This window comes from Nomascus leucogenys, chromosome 12 (assembly GCF_006542625.1).
Source record: "Nomascus leucogenys isolate Asia chromosome 12, Asia_NLE_v1, whole genome shotgun sequence".
Lineage (NCBI taxonomy): Eukaryota > Metazoa > Chordata > Mammalia > Primates > Hylobatidae > Nomascus > Nomascus leucogenys.
This window is the reverse complement of record NC_044392.1, coordinates 87,717,211-87,739,009: the sequence shown is the minus strand read 5'-3', so window position 1 is coordinate 87,739,009 and position 21,799 is coordinate 87,717,211. Positions and strand designations below refer to the sequence as shown.

General features: G+C 37.1%; 1 protein-coding gene across 2 annotated transcripts in view; it reads left to right on the top strand.

Annotated features, from left to right (window-relative positions):
* Positions 1-18,946, top strand: part of CLCA4 (chloride channel accessory 4) — a 34,622-nt gene extending 15,676 nt beyond the window's left edge. The window contains exons 4-14 of one of the 2 annotated variants that reach the window (XM_003260016.2): positions 1,723-1,831; positions 3,336-3,513; positions 3,866-4,084; positions 5,493-5,720; positions 9,249-9,426; positions 10,786-10,892; positions 12,733-12,948; positions 13,527-13,794; positions 16,085-16,255; positions 17,547-17,780; positions 18,139-18,946. In XM_003260016.2, coding sequence (XP_003260064.2) covers positions 1,723-1,831; positions 3,336-3,513; positions 3,866-4,084; positions 5,493-5,720; positions 9,249-9,426; positions 10,786-10,892; positions 12,733-12,948; positions 13,527-13,794; positions 16,085-16,255; positions 17,547-17,780; positions 18,139-18,542 — 2,312 coding nt within the window. In that variant the 3' untranslated portion in view covers positions 18,543-18,946. The remainder of the gene's footprint in view (positions 1-1,722; positions 1,832-3,335; positions 3,514-3,865; positions 4,085-5,492; positions 5,721-9,248; positions 9,427-10,785; positions 10,893-12,732; positions 12,949-13,526; positions 13,795-16,084; positions 16,256-17,546; positions 17,781-18,138) is intronic. The other variant, XM_004090011.2, reaches the window with a different exon arrangement.
* Positions 18,947-21,799: the final 2,853 nt, after the last annotated feature.

Sequence of the window (21,799 nt, the reverse complement as noted above, 5' to 3'; positions counted from 1 at the left end):
TGCAATTTTGTAATAATCATGATAACAGCACCAACAAACAATAGATCATTTAGATCACCCAGGCAAGCAATGCAGTATGGCTAGAGGCTGCCATAGCACATATTAAAAGTACACACACACACAACACATATACACATGGTGCAAGGAGGGGGAGAGAGAAATGTTACTAGAAATAGAAACAGAGATAGCTGGAAATAAGACAATGATGTAGACAGGAATGGAATTCTAAGTCAAAAGGGCTGCTTTTAAGGTGGGCATGGGAGGCAGGGAAACATGAGAAGGAATCAAGTCTGAGTGGACTCTGAGAAGGCAGCCAGGTACAGGGAGTTTTAAATTTTTCTTAACACGCACCAAATTCCTACTGCAATAGCTGATATGAGGGCTTTTTCCTTTCCTACTGAAGGTTCTAATTCTGCTCCCACAAACCTGGTTCCATTTGCCTAGGAAACCTGAAACCAGTGTTTTTAAAGTGCATTATGTAGAAGAGTAACTTAGGGACCTTGTTAATATGCAGCTTCTGATTCTGTAAGCAAAGGGTGGCCTGAAGATTCTGCATTTGTAACTAGCTCCCAGGTGATGCTGATAGATATGGTCCAGAACCACAGTTTGAATAGCAAAGACTTTAAAAAGAAACAAGACAGCTGGGCACGGTGGCTGACGTCTGTAATCTCAGCACTTTAGGACATTGAGGTGGGCGGATCACGAGGTCGGGAGTTCGACACCAGCCTGGCCAACGTGGTGAAACCCCATGTCTACTAAAAATACAAAAAAATAGCCGAGCGTGGTGGCAGGTGCCTGTAATCTCAGCCACTCAGGAGGCTGAGGCAAGAGAATCACTTGAACCCAGGAGGCGGAGGTTACAGTGAGCTGAGATCGTGCCATTGCACACTCCAGCCCAGGCGACAGTGCAAGACTCCATCTTAAAAGAAAAAAAAGAAAAAGAAAAAGAAAAGAAACATGACTTCTTCCTACTGTGGTGTATTTTCCTCCCATTTTCAGATTCATATGAGGTCGTTTGAGCTACAGAAACACGCCTTGCAGCAGAAGAGACTTTATTTCCAATCTTTCCTTCTCCATCTCTGTTTCCTCTGAAGTTTTTCCCAACATTGCTAAAATGAAAGTTCTACTTTCCTTCTTTCAGCATCTCAAGCTGTGGATTTACTTTTATTCCTCCATTTATTGTGAAATTCTTATTAAAAAAATTTTTTATTTGAACTCCCGCTCTCAAAATTTCCCCAAGGGAAGGACTAAATCTCACACATCTTTATGTTTTTTAATACCTAGTATTGCATTGAATATACATATAATTAATAATTGTTTCATATAATTAATGCTTATGTGTCTACGTACCATAAATGAATTCCTTCATTTTAACATCCTCATGGCTATAATTTGGAGAACCATAAACCATTGTACTAAGACTTTTTACCACCAAGAACCAAAACACAAATCCCAGTCCACTCGGCCCATAGCATATCTTCCCTTATTGTTTCATTGATTTAACATGTTGTGGAATAAGAAGATAATATATTACATAATATAGTATAATATAATGTAATTTAATACAATAGGCTTTTTTATACACCGAAATATAAATGTTGGTAGTTGTTGAAAACCGAAATCTAAATGTATTTTATAATTGAAAGAGAAGCTTCTTAAAATATTATGATACAAAATGTGTCACTTGGATTATGATCATGTATTTGAAATGCTTTCCCACAGGCAAACTGTTTGTCCATGAGTGGGCTCATCTCCGGTGGGGAGTGTTTGATGAGTACAATGAAGATCAGCCTTTCTACCGTGCTAAGTCAAAAAAAATCGAAGCAACAAGGCATGGCTATTTAAATTTTCTAAACTGACTTCAGGCTTTTGTCCGTTCTTATTTTCCTACTTTGATTTCTTCCAAAATCATTCTTAATGCAGACAATATGTCACAAAACAATGCTTTTTTTTTTTTAGAAAGTGTATCTTTAAGTGGTTAATTGCTATTTAAAACATACATAATTTCAATGGCAAGCATTCAGTTGACAATTTAACATATTTTATACCTCTCTACCATAGCTTCCAGAACTCACTTGCGTTGAAGTTGGGCGTGTAAATGGATATACAATATGCTGGGATAAGATCAAAGTTATTTACATTACACGAGAATGCACAAACATGGTTAAGTAGTGCTAAATGTGGACTGAGTAAGAAATCAAGCAGCTTCAAGGAGCAAAGCAGGAACTTCTTGGAGATTTATAAAGGTTATTTTATAATGCCATCTAGCATCACAGTTAATAATAGACTCTCCTTTTGATTCTGTGATCAAAAGAGCAAAATAGTTGGGAAGAATCAGTTTAAAATTAAAATTGGTGCTATCACCTCATCAATGTAGATGTCCTGCTGGGGCTTGGGACTTGACACTAATGTGAGAACTGAAAGGTATATGATTTCAATCACGGTCCTTCCTCTGCCCCATTGCACCAATTTTCAGGCACATCTTTTAGAGAGTATTACATTTATTGCATTTGTTTATGTCGTATTCCCCTTAGATGTATAACTGCTGCTGCAGAATATTCATCATGATTTTCCACATAGATAGTTTCATCATGTCCACCTAGTTTGGGAGCAATAGAAGCATCGACATATTTATGAGACTCTCTAAATAGCTGAATAAAAGCTATTCATCATTTCCTGAATTTGAACTGAAAGCCTATTGAAAAGACAAAATATGTTCACATCTCAGCATATTTGTTGTAATCACTGCCACCTGTGGTCAATAACATGCCATAAAACACATGTCTGAACTGTCTCCATCATTTTTTATTCTACCATGGGATTCTTGGCAGCACCTCATCTTTGCTTCCAATCACATTTCCCTTTGGATAAAAATGCTCTTTGAGTAATAAGAACATTTGTGTCTATCCCATGTACTGTTTTTTGGGAATATCTTCTTTGGGAGGAAATCTACAAAGAACTTCAAGCTAAAGTGGTACTCAGAGTAAATTGTCTCAAAAGTTCTCTTATCCAGGTCCCTGTAGCATATTTACCACCAAAAGTCCAGCGGGAGAGATGTCTAAGCTTTAATACAAGGAGAGAACTCATCAGAGGAGAGAACTCAACCATTGTGTTTATCTGGAGGCCCCACTTAAAATTTCCCTCTAGAATTTCTTAAAAAATAGATAATTACTTTGACTGGAACCCTTAAACTCTACAGCCAGGATAGGAAGTACATGGTACCATAGAAGAATAAACATCTTGATATAAAGGTCATCATGAATAGAACCACTTAAGATTTCTGTTAAGTGTTAATGATTCAGTTGCCTCAAAGATTAACTGTCATATATTTTCAGGTGTTCCGCAGGTATCTCCGGTAGAAATAGAGTTTATAAGTGTCAAGGAGGCAGCTGTCTTAGTAGAGCATGCAGAATTGATTCTACAACAAAACTGTATGAAAAAGATTGTCAATTCTTTCCTGATAAAGTGCAAACAGAAAAAGCATCCATAATGTTTATGCAAAGTATTGATTCTGTAAGTATGCTGATAATTGCTTCCAGAATTTATAATCAAATGACATATTGTCATGTTTTTAAAGTGTCTGTTCAGGTGACCTGAGGATTACATATATTGATATAGAGTTCTTTGAACACTGGCTAACACATAGTATGTGCTGAACTAGTGCTATCTAGTGTTATCTATTATTACTGTTACCATTATTCTTATTATGGTAAATCTACCTTATTGTAATATTGATGCTCAGTAAATGATATTTCATTCAACAAACAACATATCTGCAGAAGACATTTTAAATTTTTCAGGTTTGTACTTTGATTTTTAAATGCATGGTATATTAAAATTATTTTTTATTTTATTAACCTTTTAGGTTGTTGAATTTTGTAATGAAAAAACCCATAATCAAGAAGCTCCAAGCCTACAAAACATAAAGTGCAATTTTAGAAGTACATGGGAGGTGATTAGCAATTCTGAGGATTTTAAAAACACCATACCCATGGTGACACCACCTCCTCCACCTGTCTTCTCATTGCTGAAGATCAGTCAAAGAATTGTGTGCTTAGTTCTTGATAAGTCTGGAAGCATGGGGGTAGGTTCAGTTTTTCTGGATATAGGGATGTGGGATATTTGAAGATCCGAGAACACACTGAACTCTGTCTGCACCTAGACTGTTCTAAATTGCACGGTAGCATAAAGTACCATCACTGCCCATGATCATGACTTCAAGATACTGGAGCAAAATACCATAGTAAAAGAAAGATGCCAATATAATTAAAAGTACCTAATCCAAGGGTCACTTCCTCCTTGGATTCCTCCAGAAAATGGACTGGGCTTCTAGGCTGGTTAAAGCCCTTCTACTGTTTCCCAACAATGTCCTGCGCATACCTCTGTTAACTGTATATTATATTTATGTTACACATTTCTCTTCCACTAGCCTAGGAGATCATCTAGGACTTGGAACCATGTCTTATTCATCTTTATCCCCATTTCCTAGAATAAAGTTAATCACATGGGGTAATCAATAAATAATTGTTGAAATGAATGGACAGCAAACAAGTGGGTGCAATGTGATAAGAAACCAGAAGGATGGCACATTTAACGCATAGCAAAGCATGCTGAAGAACAGGAAGAAGGTCTTCAGCAAATGAGGGAGGTATTAAAAAGGGCAGAGAATGATAGAGCTGAAGGAATTGAGCCACAACAATGCAGGTAGTGGAGACACTATGTAAAATGAAGATGTAGAAGTTTCTCATTGTGATTTGGTTCAGGGAGTTCAGAAGGAAATTTGGGCATAAATTGGCGGGGAGTAAAACAGATCACTATGGTGATAAGGACTGGAGAAGACAAATGCATGAAGAAGCTTACACCTTAGACAATCCCCTCTGAAAGAGGGCTGGGTCCTCAGGGTTACCAAAGAGCCAATTCAATTAACCCATTGGTGGAAAGGGGGCAGGGAGAGGTTAGGAACAGAAGGAGAAAGTGGGAAGATAGGGCCTTGGCCTCTCCAAACTTAAAATGAAGCTTGGGTAAGTATTACCTTTTGGGCAGTCTAGTTTCCAGTGGATGGAGTGATTCCAGTCTCTGGTTGGAGTCTGCAATAGTCTGATTTGATTTATAGGCTTGGGGGTATGGTTTTATCTGAAGACAACAAGCACAGGAGCTCCCAAGAGTAATTAGACAGTCTCTAAGATGTGTATCCTCACCCCAATTTCAATGCAATCCCCACCCTAACTTCCACCTCTTACTTGGATACTTAGCAGTCAAGAATCAATTGTAAATAAAAACCTGTGCTCCTTACTATACAATATGTGTCCCATAATACACACCACCATTTTTTAAATTTTATCAATTAAAAATTTGATAATTGCTTCCTTTAACAACATCAACTACCGTTCATAGAAAATGTTACCGATAAATTCTGTCCATTCATTTTATGTTATCTTCTATTATTTTCCAGTCAAAATCACTTACTTGTTTTTCTTGTCTTTTTGATCTAGGGTTATGACCGCCTAAATCGAATGAATCAAGCAGCAAAACATTTCCTGCTGCAGACTGTTGAAAATGGATCCTGGGTGGGGATGGTTCACTTTGATACTACTGCCACTATTGTAAATAAGCTAATCCAAATAAAAGGCAGTGATGAAAGAAACACACTCATGGCAGGATTACCTACATACGCTCTGGGAGGAACTTCCATCTGCTCTGGAATTAAATATGCATTTCAGGTGAAAATCGTACTGCAAATATATTTTGGGTTTTGTCTCTTTTCAGGACATTTTCATGTTAAGTGCTACTGCACATACTTGCTGCCTAATTTTAACATAATTAATCCTAAGAAGCACAGGACTAAGCATATAGAAAAAAGTCCTCTTGATGTTCTAATGGATCAGTGAATCAATGAACAACCCATGGGTGAATAAATGACTATCAATTTGCCACTCACTTACAAGCCCAAGGAAGTCATGGACTTTGCTGTCTTGTTAGCGTGCAGTAGTCAGTCCTCGATAAATGTTAGTTAAATAAGTGTGCTTGGATGCTAAAGCCATCAACTTGTGGGGCAATGACACAGGTGATATAGTATGATTCTACTTTAAGCTAGTTCTCATTTGAGTTTCTGTAACATTCAGCTAGGGCAAACTATTTATTATACCTCTTAAAGCAGATGTAGCAAGACTGTGAGTCATATTTAGGGTAAGCCATATGAGTTAGAGCCTGAACTTTGACATTAGAGTACTGTATGTGCTACTTACTAACCATGTAATCTTAGGCTAACCTTTCAGTCTCTTTGGACTCTCAGTGCCTTACCTATACAATATAGGAAATAGGAATGCCTACCTCATAGAGTAATTATGAGGACTACATGAAATGATACATTTACATACTTAGAACAATATTTACTATATTACATAGTAAAAATCTACTTCATATACTATATATAAAGTATATAATAATTTATTATAAGTATATATTTATAATAATTAGTAAATATATGTATAATTATTATGAACATTATTTTTAGCCAAATGCTCATCTTGAGCCCACAATTTATATAAATTATGTCATTTTACTGTTTAGAAATCTTCACTGTCTCTTCACAGCCTACAAAATTGTCTCAATTTCTCTGTCTGATATGACTAAAAAGTCTCCCCCACCCAGTAAAATTGCCCTCACTTATCTTTCCTGCCTTATTTACTCCATTCTCCCCTCTTGATGCTCTATCCTCCAACCAACTTACTACACACATTGTTCTCCAAGTCCACTGTGTACTAACAGCCTCCAAACCTTTGCACGTGCAAGTTCCTCTACTTAAAATGCTTCCTTTTCTCCCATCTCTGCATGTTAAAATTCTACCAATCCTTCAAAATCCTTTCTCCTTCATGTAGCTTCCCTTTTACTCCCAACCCAATCGAACCTGTCTCTTCCATGGACTGCATGACATTTTAGTTTAGGTTTGTAACATGAAGTCCTGCATTCAAATCACGATTGTCACTTATCAGCTTTGTGACCCTAAACATGATTCTTATCCTCTCTAGTCCTCAATTACCTCATCAGTAAAATAGGATGATTAAAGCTTAGCACATAGGGTTGCTCATGTTTTAATTTATTCAAAATATGAACACGTTTTAATTTATTCACCAAGCAAAGCTTTTTCACTCTTATGGTACATGTATATAAGTGGGGAACAGATAATAAATAGACAGATAAATACGAGAATTGCAGATTATGTAGGTAGTGTTGTGAATAAACGAAACAGGGCTATGTGACAGAGTAACAGGGAAAGGAGAATTACTTTGGGTAGAGAGGCCAATGAGCCTTCTCTAAAAAGTAACATTTAAGCTCTGATTTGAAGGATGAGAAGAAGCCAGTGGTTCAGACAGAAAAGAAATGCAAAAGTTCCCTAAGGAAAAAGGTGAGAAAAAACTAGATTATTCTAAGAAATTATAGAAGCTAGTGGCAGTGGAGTTTGGCAAATGAGGGGGTATGAAATGTGGTTGGAGAGGTAGACAATGACTAGATCTTTAAAAACTTCAAAAAATATGAGGCTTGTATTTTGTTTCAAGCACAACAAAAAGCTCTTGAAGGGTTTAAAGTATCGGAGTTTGATAATCAATTTATGTTCCAGGAAGTTGATTCCAATTGCCCTGAATAAAATAAATTGTAGGCAGTAAAAGTGGTAATAGGAAGACATTTGGGGAGCTTGGAGTTGGATTAAATTATACAATGTATAAAAGACAGTTAATACATAGCGAATGTTCAGTAAACTGTAACACTACACTGTTATTTCTCTTAACTATAGAATATTCTGTAGTAAATACATATTAGTTTTGTCTTCGTTGTTTATCTCTAGATCTCCACAGTCTCTGACACAAAGCTCCGTAAATGTTGTTAAATTGAACCCAATTCTTTATTAATATATGAATGTAGGAATGTAGTTCCTACTGAATCCCCAGCACAGTGACTGGCACATTGTAAATGCTTTGTAAATAAACTCATGCAACAAAAGGATAGGTAAAAGAGAGAACTCTGCTTCATCTTCGGATCTTCATTTTGTACTTAAATGTGTGGGAGAAGTGTGATGGAGATGCTACAAATGCCATAAATGTATAAAAGCATTTTCCTATCTTTCCGTTTGGTTTCAAGGCATGTCGGAGAATATTTCCCATATATTGCAATACATATATTAGTCACTCTTTGCTTCAAAACATGCAAAAATTGTAATAAGGGTGGTCAATTTGTTCCCTGATACCAGCTTTCTTAGGGATTTCTACATTCCAAACCCTCTTCTGCAAATCTACACACACACCTTCACTCCAAGCCAAAGAAAGCCACTGACAATCCGTCATTTTTCACCTCTTGGCCTGGAATCAAGGTCTCAAAATGGTGCTCCAAGATGCCACCGCCAATTAAAACTGTCAAAGAAAACGAAATATAGTTGTCATCCTGGGCTAAGTTCTCTTTATCCTCTTTTACAGGCACCTAGATTCAAAACTTTGAGTTTCAAACTGTTTGGCATTTAGGAAAAGGATTCAAGCTACAAATTGAACTTAATAAATATAATTTTAATGTATTCTTTGAGCATCCCCAATATGCTTACTTCTGTGCCAGTTATTATTAGAAGTAAATGAAAGTTGCATAACAAGGTCCCTAACCACATGCTTAGAACTTTCCATATTTTTTCTTTATAAGCATACTGAGGGTTTACTAATTTGTAATCACTGACTTTTTAAAATGTTGAAGTGGATTCTTAATGCATCTAGCTTTAAATGCAAGAGACTTTATAAACTGAAGGCTTGTCTGTCAGAAGGTAGTCCAGTCAAAGAAAACAGAACACTATTTAATGTCACATACTGTGATTATACTTTTGGTATCTGGTTGACCTGAGTTTCCCAGGTTGAGATGTTATTGTCATTTAGTCTAGACAGGATTTTCCAAAGCCTGGTCCCACCGAATTCCTTTAAATAAATATTCCCTGCAGCTGGGAGTTAAAAAAAATTCATGTTTAACTTCCCCCAAGGATTGTTGATTGAAAATTCTTTATTTTAAAATAGAGGCTATCTCTTCTATTCTGCATAACTTGTGTTTATTTTCTCTGTAAATTTTTTCTCATTTCCCATTTGTCTATTTGATCTAGGAATGCCTGTTGGTAACTGTGCTCTGAATTGTGTTTGCAGGTGATTGGAGAGCTACATTCCCATTTGTCTATTTGATCTAGGAATGCCTGTTGGTAACTGTGCTCTGAATTGTGTTTGCAGGTGATTGGAGAGCTACATTCCCAACTCGATGGATCTGAAGTAGTGCTGCTGACTGATGGGGAGGATAACACTGCAAGTTCTTGTATTGATGAAGTGAAACAAAGTGGGGCCATTGTTCATTTTATTGCTTTGGGAAGTGCTGCTGATGAAGCAGTAATAGAGATGAGCAATATAACAGGTAAAACGTGATCCATTTATTCCAGGCCTTCAATAGCAATGCATAAATGTATAGTCTGCCAGTTCAACAACGTCTCTTGAGTTTTTGCCCTGGAGGCACTGAAGCTGGGGACCAGACCCAATCTCTGTTCTCATGGCACTTGGAGTCCATTTGGCTGGAGAGACAAATAAAACTGTTAATGAAATAACATAATCAGATAGCATTCCTTCATAACAGGAGGAATATAGAAAAATAAAGTTCTATGTGAGCAGAGGAAGCCATTAGTTTTGCTAGAGTTGTATAGAGCCAGGGAAAGGAGGCATTCGAAACTAGCTGAATTCTGAGCTGGGCTTTGAACAGGTGGTGAATTTCTCTGGGAAGGAAAAGGGGGTAAGAAAAGATGATCAAGTCGTGAGCAAAAAACATCATGTTGGGGTGACAGTGCAAGGCACATGGAGGGAATGGTGAAAACTCCGTGACACCAGAGCATAAGCTGTGGGGTGGGTGTATGTGATTAACAGAAGCTCCAACTGAAAAGATCTAAATAACAATGAAGTTTTTATATAAACATTAACTATGGTAGCTGTTATTTCAGACACACAGATGTGATGAAAATGGATTATGTGTTTCCAATACCTTCTTAAACATAGTAGAGAATATATAATTTATGACATGAGTATAAATTATGTTGAATTGGCTTCTAATGGTACTAAATATATGCTTGCTTTTTAATGTTTAGTTATACAAAATCGCATCATTTCAAAGTCCTTTCATGGCCATTGTAAAATTTATTTCTATTCCAAGTAGCTCCTTAAAAGTTGTACTTTTTTGGATTTATCTCTCTTGCTTTCCAATTTTCTATCTGCTCATTGCCAGTTATTGAGAGGATACCTAAATATAGCAGCTCTTTCATCTTTCTAATTTTCTGATTTTGGTCTACGCTGGCTGAAATATCTGAAAATCAACTTTGTTAGAACTAAAATAAAAGATTAACAATCTTTTAACAAAAGATTTCACAAATCTACACTGGCTGAAATATCTGAAAGTCTATTTTGTTAGAAATAAAAGATTCTCTAAAAGGGCTGTGTAAAGTTTGTGAGCTTTAATACATGGAATTGTAACATCTTTCATATTCTATAATTATCATGCATTTTAGCTAGCTAAGATTTTGATAATGAGTTATTATGGTAGCCTTCATTCCCTAGTTATGACATTTTAAAATGAGCATTTCAGAATTAACCTGTACAACTACGTGCTTTTGGTCTATTTTAATAACACATACTGAAACTATGATTTTGTTTTAACTATTACCTTAATAATCACTAAAATATAGGTACTTATTTTCTAGAAAGCAGTCTAATTAATGCATTTACATTTTAGGAGGAAGTCATTTTTATGCTTCAGATGAAGCCCAGAACAATGGCCTCATTGATGCTTTTGGGGCTCTTACATCGGGAAATACTGATCTCTCCCAGAAGTCCCTTCAGGTCAGATTTCTCATTCCTTGGGTTTTCATGTTCACTTTTGCCGTAACAAAGAAAAAACAATTTGGTGGTTATAAGTTTTGAGTTCCATATTTTTCTCAAAGTAAATTTTTAATTAAAATCTAAACTTTAATCTTAAATAGAAATTACCCTTTAGCTATAGCCAAATTAATTGGTGAAATAAGAGTAAAATAAATGGTGAAACAGCAGACATACTGTTTCTTTTCCTATTGCCACAGGTTTGGTTAAGAAATGATATTACAATGTTATAATGTCAAATTTTTCACCAAAAATGGACCTTTTCCAAAATAAAGCACTCATTTTTCAATGAATGCATTTTAAAAGCTCATGCTTCCAAGCTTTCCCCATGCTTAACTTCTATAAAATAGATTTAGACACATGAACTCAAGAACCTGGTTGGGAAATGGAAGGAGTGTATCTTGGAAATAAATTAAGCAGGAGAAAGAAGGGGTGAATAATCATTGTCTATCTACAAACATAGGGCTTCTATCACCTCTTCAACCACTTTTTTCAGTGGCTTTTTGTTTTATTCACCTGTCTTCTGAACTTAACACTTTTGCTCATCTGGGTCTTGATAGCACCACCATTTTCTGTTACTTAGATTCAAAAGCTTTGAGTAAACTTTGATTCTTCTTTCTTCATGTCCCATGTGAACATAGCCAGTTTCTCTCAAAATATATTTTACAAAAATATTTCTCTTCTTTTCGTTCCTACATGTCTATGTCATGTCACTTTATGCCAAGATTTCTGTCTTGTGTTTTCCAGCTCATCAGCTCACTGCCTATATTAAAATTTGCTCTGATCCCTAAACAAACCTATTTTCCTCTACTTCTCAACAATGAAAACAACAGAAGTTATAGGATGTGAGCTTAGAGTACGTGCAGATTGGTTTGCACATCTGGTCTGCAGATATACCCCGCAAACAAGTTAAAAATTAGTGTGAGATATAGCCTGCTAGTGTTTGGAGAATAAGCTGAAGGATAATAAAGGTTATTTCTGAGGTTGCCATCATCGTTGACTGAGAAAATGATGATTATAGTGACTGAAATTGAGAAGTAAGGAGAGAGAACTGATTCTGAAGATACTATTTTGTGTTCTGTTTATTTTAAATGGATGGTAGGAATGCCAAGAAACCCGCTATACAATATAGCAACTGTAGTTAACAACAATGTATTGTATATTTGAAAATCACTAAGTGGATTTTATGCATTCTCACCACAAAAATATGTATGTGAGGCAATGCCTATGTTAATCCACTTGATTTAGCCATTCCACAATATGTGCATATTTCTTTGTCACTTTAAAAAATGAGTAACTAAACAAAAATGGTTGGCTCTTCTGGACTAACAGCTATCAACAAAAAGTTGAAATACTTTCTTTAAAGCTCTTCTCAAAGAAAGGTTCTATCTTCAATTTCCTCTCTTCTCAGAATTCCAACCTTTATGTATCAGTTTGCCCTCTTGTTGAATATATTTACTGTCCAGTGCTACTCCCTCTATCTGTGTGAAAAAATTATTTCAAAATTCCATATCAGGAAAACATCCATGAATGCTTGCCAAGACAACTGGGAAAGAAACAGTAAGGTCATACTCATGACTGTAAAACCCATGCTTCTGCTCTACATGCTTCTGCTCTAAGTCTCTTACTTCCTCACTTTTTAATTGATAACTGTCATATCATCACCAGCTTGCAGAGAGATCACAAGTCTAAGGTGGTTTGCCATTTACAAGCTTGTTCTCAGGCTGGAAACTAAAAACCATCTTGAAAAAAGAATAAAATTACTGTCTTCTGCAGTTATTAATTTTGAAATCTATTTAAACAGCTCGAAAGTAAGGGATTAACACTGAATAGTAATCCCTGGATGAACGACACTGTCATAATTGATAGTACAGTGGGAAAGGACACGTTCTTTCTCATCACATGGAACAGTCTGCCTCCCAGTATTTCTCTCTGGGATCCCAGTGGAACAATAATGGAAAATTTCACAGTGGATGCAACTTCCAAAATGGCCTATCTCAGTATTCCAGGAACTGCAAAGGTAAGCAATCAGCTTTTAGACTTCCTGTCAACATTTTTAAAAAACTGAACATAAACTGTTTAATGTCATAAATGTCAGTACCAAAGGCTGTATCAACTTTAAAATTAAGATAAAATAGTATGTACTTTCTATGCCTGTGTCCTTAAAATTATGGTGGTAGGAAAAAAGAACTTATGTATTAAGAAGAAGGAAGAAAAGGTAGTCAAGACTGTCTGAGAAGAACTTTAGGAAGGAAATGTAGGAAGAGTCTATGCAAATTGGTGGGTAGAAAGCTACAGGGTCCTTCCTTATTCACCCTACCAGGATTGATGAATCTGTGGACTCTAAGGCCAAAACCAAGGCAAACCTTCTAAAACTTATTTTTTCCAATTGAGTTGTAGCAAACTGTACACATCACGAATGGTACCACTTGGCATGCCCTGTCTGAACTGCCTCAGCCCTTACCCATTTACCCTCAACATCCTTAAAAACCTCTTTATTCTCTCCCCATTATATAATTTATTTTAGAATTACATAATGGAAATATAGAAAGTAGCTTGACTTTGGATACTTAACTATATTTCTGTTGAAACTTTTAGGTGGGCACTTGGGCATACAATCTTCAAGCCAAAGCAAACCCAGAAACATTAACTATTACAGTAACTTCTCGAGCAGCAAATTCTTCTGTGCCTCCAATCACAGTGAATGCTAAAATGAATAAGGATGTAAACAGTTTCCCCAGCCCAATGATTGTTTACGCAGAAATTCTACAAGGATATGTACCTGTTCTTGGAGCCAATGTGACTGCTTTCATTGAATCACAGAATGGACATACAGAAGTTTTGGAACTTTTGGATAATGGTGCAGGTAATTCATAGGTTTTTATGAATAAGCCAATATTTTCCTAATTCAGCATGTTGTGAGTCCCTGTGACATTGTGTGGCAGTAAGATAGGCAACAGAATTGATGCAGATTAAGGAGGAACAGCAGGAAATTTTATCCAGGTAAAACCTACAGAGTGCTTAGCAAATGTCTTGCATGTGGTAAGCACTCAATCAATGTTTTTGGGCTGGGCGCTGTGGCTCACTTATGTAATCCTGCACTTTGGGAGGCCAAGGTGGGCAGATCACTTGAGGTCAGGAGTTCAAGACCAGCCTGTCAAACATGGTGAAACCCCTTTTCTACTAAAAGTACAAAAAATTAGCCAGGTGTGGTGTCACACACTTGTAATCCCAGCTACTTGGGAGGATGAGGCCAGAGGATAGCTTGAACCTGGGAGGTGGAGGTTGCAGTGAGCCAAGACCATAACACCACATTCCAGCCTGGGCAACAGAGAAAGACTCCATCTCAACAACAACAAAAATACCCAATAAATAAATAAAAATAAAAACTTTTTTGGTTGTTGAATTTTTTTGTTTGTTTTTTGCTTTTTTGAGATGAGGTCTCACTCTGTCGCACAGGCTGGGTGGAGTTCAGTAGCACCATTTCAGCTCACTGAAGCCTCTGCCTCCCAGGCTCAAGCAGTCCTCCTATCTCAGCATCCCAAGTAGCTGGGATACAGGTGTGTGCCACCATGCTCAGCTAATCTTTAAAATTTGTAGAGAAAAGGTCAACAAAAGAGAAAAGGTCTCACTATATTGCCCCAGCTGGTCTCAAACTCCTAGGCTTAAGCCACCCTCCCACCCCAGCCTCCCAAAGTGCTGGGATTACAGGAGTGAGCCACCATGACTGGCCATACATGTAATTTTTTGTCATCATTATTGTTTATCATCCAGGCAACCAATGTCTGTCACCAATTAGAAAGGTCTCATTCAGGAGGCTGAGGACAGCATCAAGAAAGTCTGGCTAGAGAGAGGGTGAAGCACAAGCAAACTAAACGTGATTAAGTGATAGAACTTGGATCTCTGGCAGGAAAAGAAAGCAGGAGTAATCCTCAACAGCTGGAACAAAGTATAAATATAGTCCTGAGAACTGGGGCCCAGGGGCAGCTAGCACTGCCACAAGAGAGGAAGATTCACCACTGAGGCATTGGATACCAGGTCTGGCTGGTAGGAATCAAGATGTAATGTTGGCCATTCTCTGTCTCCCTGGTCTGCACAGATGGGTGATGCCTAAAGACCGTTTCCCTAGATTCTGGATTGTTCTAGGAACAGAAGCTTCTGTTAAGAGGTTAATGAGCAAGGAAATAACTACATTTATAGGCATCCAAATTAACAAAATTTTCTATCAGTATATTTTGCAATGTAACTTATTCAATCATTTTATAATCATATCTTCAACTAGAGTTGCCCCTGAGAAAAACTGAGAAGGTGAAATTGTTCTTTTGTGTACCTCAATGTCTTCTTCAGATATATCAATATTTCCACAACTACCCCTTGCCTCTTTTTCCCCTTTCTGCAAATCTATACTACATTAAAACGTATATGCACCATGTTTCCCTTCTCAACACCCTGCTAGATGACCATTTAGGTAATTGGGGAAATTTGCCAATTTGGAATGCCTTTACCTGAGATGGTATTGGTGATTAACAATGACATAGAGCAGACATTCTTTTGTCTGCAAATGTCTTTAGTCTGCAGACAAACTTTAGTGTACAAAGGAATCATCTCGAGGGCTTGTAAGAACACAGAATGTTGGGACCTTTCCCTAGGAAGTCTGGGAAATGTATATCTCTAAAAATCTCCAAATTTAGTAATTTTAGTTGACTGTTGTGAGAATTAAATCCTACACAAAGAAAGGATTTTTCCTTAGTAGGGACCCTTTTGATTTAAACAGAGAGATGATATAATTAGTGTGTTTAGAGAAAGCAAGCTGAAAGCAACCAAGTGGTGGAGAAATTGTAAGAGTACTATGTGTAATATTCTGTATATGAATTGATAAGGACAGAAAGGTGAAGTATTTAGGCATTCATTATGCATACATAAATATCAATGTGTATGTATGTATGTTATATAGAAATAATAGATGTCAAAATAGCTCAAGGGTGTCAATTCTACAATATATTGCTTTGGCAGAATATAATGGAAATATTCTCCAAAGGATCAATCTAAAAATATTAAGCCTAATCTAGAGGATATGCTTGTAGAGGCCAATTGTCTGTCTTAGAAAATGCAAATTTTCTCTTTACAATACTTTATTCCTTCATTTCTATAACAAGGCGCTGATTCTTTCAAGAATGATGGAGTCTACTCCAGGTATTTTACAGCATATACAGAAAACGGCAGATACAGCTTAAAAGTACGGGCTCATGGAGGAGCAAACACTGCCAGCCTAAGATTACAGCCTCCACTGAATAGAGCCGCGTACATACCAGGCTGGGTAGTGAACGGTGAGTAATTCATGATATTGATAATCCAGTGTTAGTTTGAATAACACTGGTGATTTGATATAATTAAGGCTTCAAACAGGTTGATCAAAACTCAAAATATAGCTTTTCCCATTTATGGAATAAAGTTCTCAGTTATACTAGGATTTGCCTCTAAATTAATCCAAGCTTTGGTACAATGTCTGGCACCGAGTAAGCATTCAAGCACTCAAAAAAGGTCAATTACTACTTTTTTTTAAAACTTTCAGTTTAGGTTTGAGGGTACATGTGCAGGTTTGTTATATAAGTAAACTCGTGTCATGGCGGTTTGTTGTACAGATTATTTCGTTACGCAGGTACTAAACCTAGTATCCAATAGTTACTTTTTCTGCTCCTCTTCCTCCTCCCAACCTCCACCCTCAAGTAGGCCCTAGTGCCTGTTGTTACCCTCTTTGTGTCCACGAATTCTCATCATTTAGCTCCCACTTATAAGTGAGAACACGCAGTGTTTTGGTTTTCTGTTCCTGCATTAGTTTGCTGAGGATAATGGCCTCCAGCTCCATCCATGTTCCTGCAAAAGACATGATCTCACTCAAAAACATCGGTTATTATTATGTTAGTTTGAACATCTTATGTATATCGCAATAATATGCCCAACTTTCAGATCAAGATGAAGGAAACAGGCCAATTTATGAACCTAAGCACAAGCCAGTGCAGAATTTATCTTTCAGATTACATATGCTGTAAGAGTAAACATTTATTTGGAATTTTAATAAGTCAAAAAGAAAAACAAACAGTGTGTGCAGTAAAGTGATGTAAGAATTAAGAATGCATTCTTTGCTAGCTTTCTTTCATCTGGTCCCTCGTGACTTTTAGGGGCTTTCTACTAGCAATTGGAATACAATCAGAAGAATTATTCCTTAGCGCTTGCAGCATGGAGTGAGGGACCTAGCACAAGTGGGTGGAGGAGAACTGGCAATGATTTCCCCAGGTATATTCCCAGAGTGCAGATAATTCAAGAGGTAAAGCAATTCCTTTTTTAAAAAGGCACATATTGAATTATATAATATTTCTCTCATCCAGCGTAGGCTTAATTCTAAAGCAATTTGTTTTCTGATTCTGTCCTACAATATCCTACCAAAGAAAGAATTCTCTCACCAGTTGGGTGCTTACAATTGTCACAAAACTTAGTAAAAATGTGACTGTACATATTTTTTTAAAAGGAAAAGACAAGTGGAGTGAAGAAGGTGATTCACTGAATTATAAAAAATACCAGTAGTTTTGCCCATTATAAACCAGGAAATGTTTAATGCAGGGGAAATTGAAGCAAACCCACCAAGACCTGAAATTGATGAGGATACTCAGACCCCCTTGGAGGATTTCAGCCGAACAGCATCCGGAGGTGCATTTGTGGTATCACAAGTCCCAAGCCTTCCCTTGCCTGACCTATACCCACCAAGTCAAATCACAGACCTTGATGCCACAGTTCTTGAGGATGAGATTATTCTTACATGGACAGCACCAGGAGATAATTTTGATGCTGGAAAAGGTAAGGACGAAGTGTCATGTGATTTTGACTTACGTGAAAGGTGCTAATTGCAAAAACAGGTGTGTAAGGGTGGGTGAGGGGAGAATGGTTTTATATTGACAGCCTAGCAAAGTGTTAATTTTATAATCTGATATTTTTTAATCAATCAAATGACACATTTTAACATGGTTGTACTTTTCATACAAAGAAGGTAGCAATTTGCAGAGCTTAAGATCAGAATTCAGCTTTTATTAAAAAATGAGTAAGGCTTTTGATCTGAGTATCTGCTTTGCATAACTAGACATTTTTGAGGATAAATAAAAAGGAATGAATATGCTATGCTCCAGTCTCTAAACTACATGTAACTTTTTTTTCTCAGTTCAACATTATATCATAAGAATGAGTGGAAGTATTCTTGATCTAAGAGACAGTTTTAATGATGCTCTTCAAGTAAATACTACTGATCTGTCACCAAAGGAGGCCAACTCCAAGGAAATCTTTGCATTTAAACCAGAAAATATCTCAGAAGAAAATGCAACCCACATATTTATTGCCATTAAAAGTATAGATAAAAGCAATTTGACATCAAAAGTATCCAACATTGCACAAGTAACTTTGTTTATCCCTCAAGCAAATCCTGATGACATTGATCCTACTCCTACTCCTACTCCTACTCCTACTCCTGATAAAAGTCATAGTTCTGGAGTTAATATTTCTACCCTGGTATTGTCTGTGATTGGGTCTGTTGTAATTGTTAACTTTATTTTAAGTACCACCATTTGAACCTTAATGAAGAAAAAAATCTTCAAGTAGACCTAGAAGAGAGTTTTAAAAAACAAAACAAGTAAAGGATATTTCTGAATCTTAAAATTCATCCCATGTGTGATCATAAACTCATAAAAATAATTTTAAGATGTCTGAAAAGGATACTTTGATTAAATAAAAACACTCATGGATATGTAAAAAACTGTCAAGATTAAAATTTAATGGTTTTATTTATTTGTTATTTTATTTGTAAGAAATTGTGACGAACAAAGATCCTTTTTCATATTGATACTTGGTTGTATATTATTTGATGCAACAGTTTTCTGAAATGATACTTCAAATTTCATCAAGAAATTAAAATCATCTATTTGAGTAGTCAAAATACAAGTAAAGGAGAGCAAATAAACAACATTTGGAAAAAATGAATTTGATGTTGGTATTATTAAGTATAAATTGATGATCTCATATTCATCCAAAGCCTCCAAATGTACCCTACAATTGCCAAGGTTATGTTTACTACAGTTCATGGATATGGAGCATACTAGAAAAAAAATCAAAATCAATTACCACCTGTCAAACTATAATTTTTCCTGATTTTAATTCGATATAAACATATATCTATCTCTTTTCATTTAAAAAGCCATACCTATCTGCATACTTTTTGTTTTATCATAGGAAAGAATTACTGAAACTACTATCTATTGCCCTTGTTTTCAGATAAAGAAAGCTAAATACTTTTAAAACATAATATTTTCATTCATCTCTCAGGGTCACAACCGTATTGACTAATGAGATCACTTAAGGAGAAAATGTGCTTTGAAAGGAGCAGTTTTATATGGCAGACCATAGCCGGTCAGCCAGAGGCCCTAATGATGTAAACAAAATGGAACACAGAGCATGTAACAATGGTGTAAGATGGTGCAGAAAGAACTTCCCCTCATAGGAGTAGGTAGACTTTGAGTCCAAGTTTACAAGCACACGGTTTCCTTGTTCTTCCAACGGGTGGTTTTCTCATTTTGCACAAGAAGTTTTATTACTATAACTCAGCATCCTGAGGAACTAGAGAAGACCTGAAGAACAGCATCCACTCATTTGCATTCTTATCTCAGATAGCATTGTCAGGAATTCTTTGCTCTTTGGAAGTAAATGAAAATGAAAGCCATATAAGCTGAGTCCAGGGGTTACTTTTAACAATCTTCAAACATAGATCTTGACCTGGCATAAAGAATTTGGTGTGATTAGAAGGGCTGACAAAAAAGGCCTTGTAGTTTAAGTTGGAAGTAGTAAAGGAGCAAAGGAAGAGGAAGTAAGTGGGAGACTCCTGACTCTAGAAGGGTTTGACTTCCTCTCAAAGCATGCAGAAGAAAATGTGCAGAGGAAAATGAGCTGCACACTAGGGCATTTGGAGACTAAGCTGTTGAGGCAAAAGGTCTCTTGGCACTGTTAGCTCCTCTAGCAGACTGGCACCTGTTTGGCCAGTGCTAATGGCTAGGGATGTACAGGAGAAAATGCAGGAAAAGCATTAATTGTAGAGCACCTGGCCTTTACCAAGAGGGGAATGAAGGCCTGAAATTCTATGTTGACACCAGAAATATCATATAACAGTCAGATTTTCTTTATGTCCTTTCCTCCCATTCACCCCATTACTCTGAAGGCAAAGCCTCCCAGCCTGGTTACTTCCCTCTCTGAGGTTCTAGTGCAATAGCTAGGCTTAGTGGGTCCCAGTAGTGGGCTCTCCCCTCCCAGGTCAAGCTCTGATTTCATTCTATTCCCAGGTCTGCATCAAGTAGTTATTTGTGAATTCTTAAGAATCAGAAAGATAACTAAATCGTTACCACCGTTGTAGTCAATACAGGCTACATAATTTATGCTGCTCACTGCAAAATGAAAATAAGAGGCCTTTGCTTTAAAATTAGTAAGAATTTCAAGACACCAACAGCTAAACATTAAACCAAGTTCAGGGCCCTTCTAAGCAGAGCTCCAAGCAACTGCACAGATGGTATGTCCACAAAACCAGCCCTGGCTGTAGTCCAGGATAAACTAGCGATTGTACCTACAGTATGAAGTCTCTGTGTGGGCTGTCCGTTGCAACCACCTAGCAGCATTCATGGTCTAGTAGTTGATTTAGTTAATCATGAAAAAACTACCACATTTGGGAAGGTAATCGCCCCTTGCAGGGCTCATCGCCCCTTGCAGGGAATCTGGCAACAGAAAATACATCTAAGATATTCCATTAAGGAAGAGAGGCAGCCCTGTATGGGAGAGGACAAACCCTCTATGGACCTCAGAGACTCGAATGTCTACAGGGTTCCTGAATAGAAAAAAAACCTGTATCACTAGCTATCCAAGTCAGTGTTAATCCTTGGGGTGGGAAGTCTACAGTGTCACAAGCTAGGTCTGCCCAAGCTCTAGCACAGAGAGATGGTATGCATTCACAGTCACAGCTGCTCAGCTAGGACTGAGAGAACTACCTTTCCATGCTTCTGTTCATGCCACTGAGATGGCTGCTGTCACAGGCCAGAGTGCCCCAGTACAGCATGTGTAAGTGTGGGGACCCAGACCACAGTGCCTGATGAACATTCACACCAGCATAAAATAGGACTAAGAGGAGTTCAACTCAAAGCAACACTGAAGTGATCCAGGCCTATTGCAGCCAAACAGAAAAGTATGGTAGCTAATCCCCAAAAATGTTTCCAAAGATCCACAATTCCAAGTATTCGTAGCCTTATGTAGTTCTTTCTCACATTGAATCTCAGCTGGGTGAATGGTGTGCCTTAATTAACATAATATAGAAAAATAATAAATGTTTCCATTTTAGTGTTCTTGGGAACCCTGACCTACCATGTTAAAATACAGCTATGCTAATTGAGAGACCACTGGAGAGGTTCCAAGAATACATGCAGAATAAACAGAGGACTAATTAACTCTCCCTGTTTCCCAGCCTCTAGATGATTCCATTTGCAGTGACCAGACTCTAAACCTAACCAGCAAAAGAACCTCCCATTTAAGCCCAGACAACCAATAGAATCATAGAAAAAAGAAAATGATTCATGTTTTGAGCCACTACATTTTGGGATGGTTTGGTCCACAGTGCTAGATTACCAAAATAACCAATAACTGTACTGGTCAGTGTTCCATCAGGCAAACAGACCACCATGAGTATTACAGAGTAGGGAATTTATTTATTATAAGAATTAGGATGAGGAAGTAAAGCACTGAAGAAAGGAAATAGGAGATCAGAAAAAAATCTAACAAGCCTATCTGCAGTGCTGAAG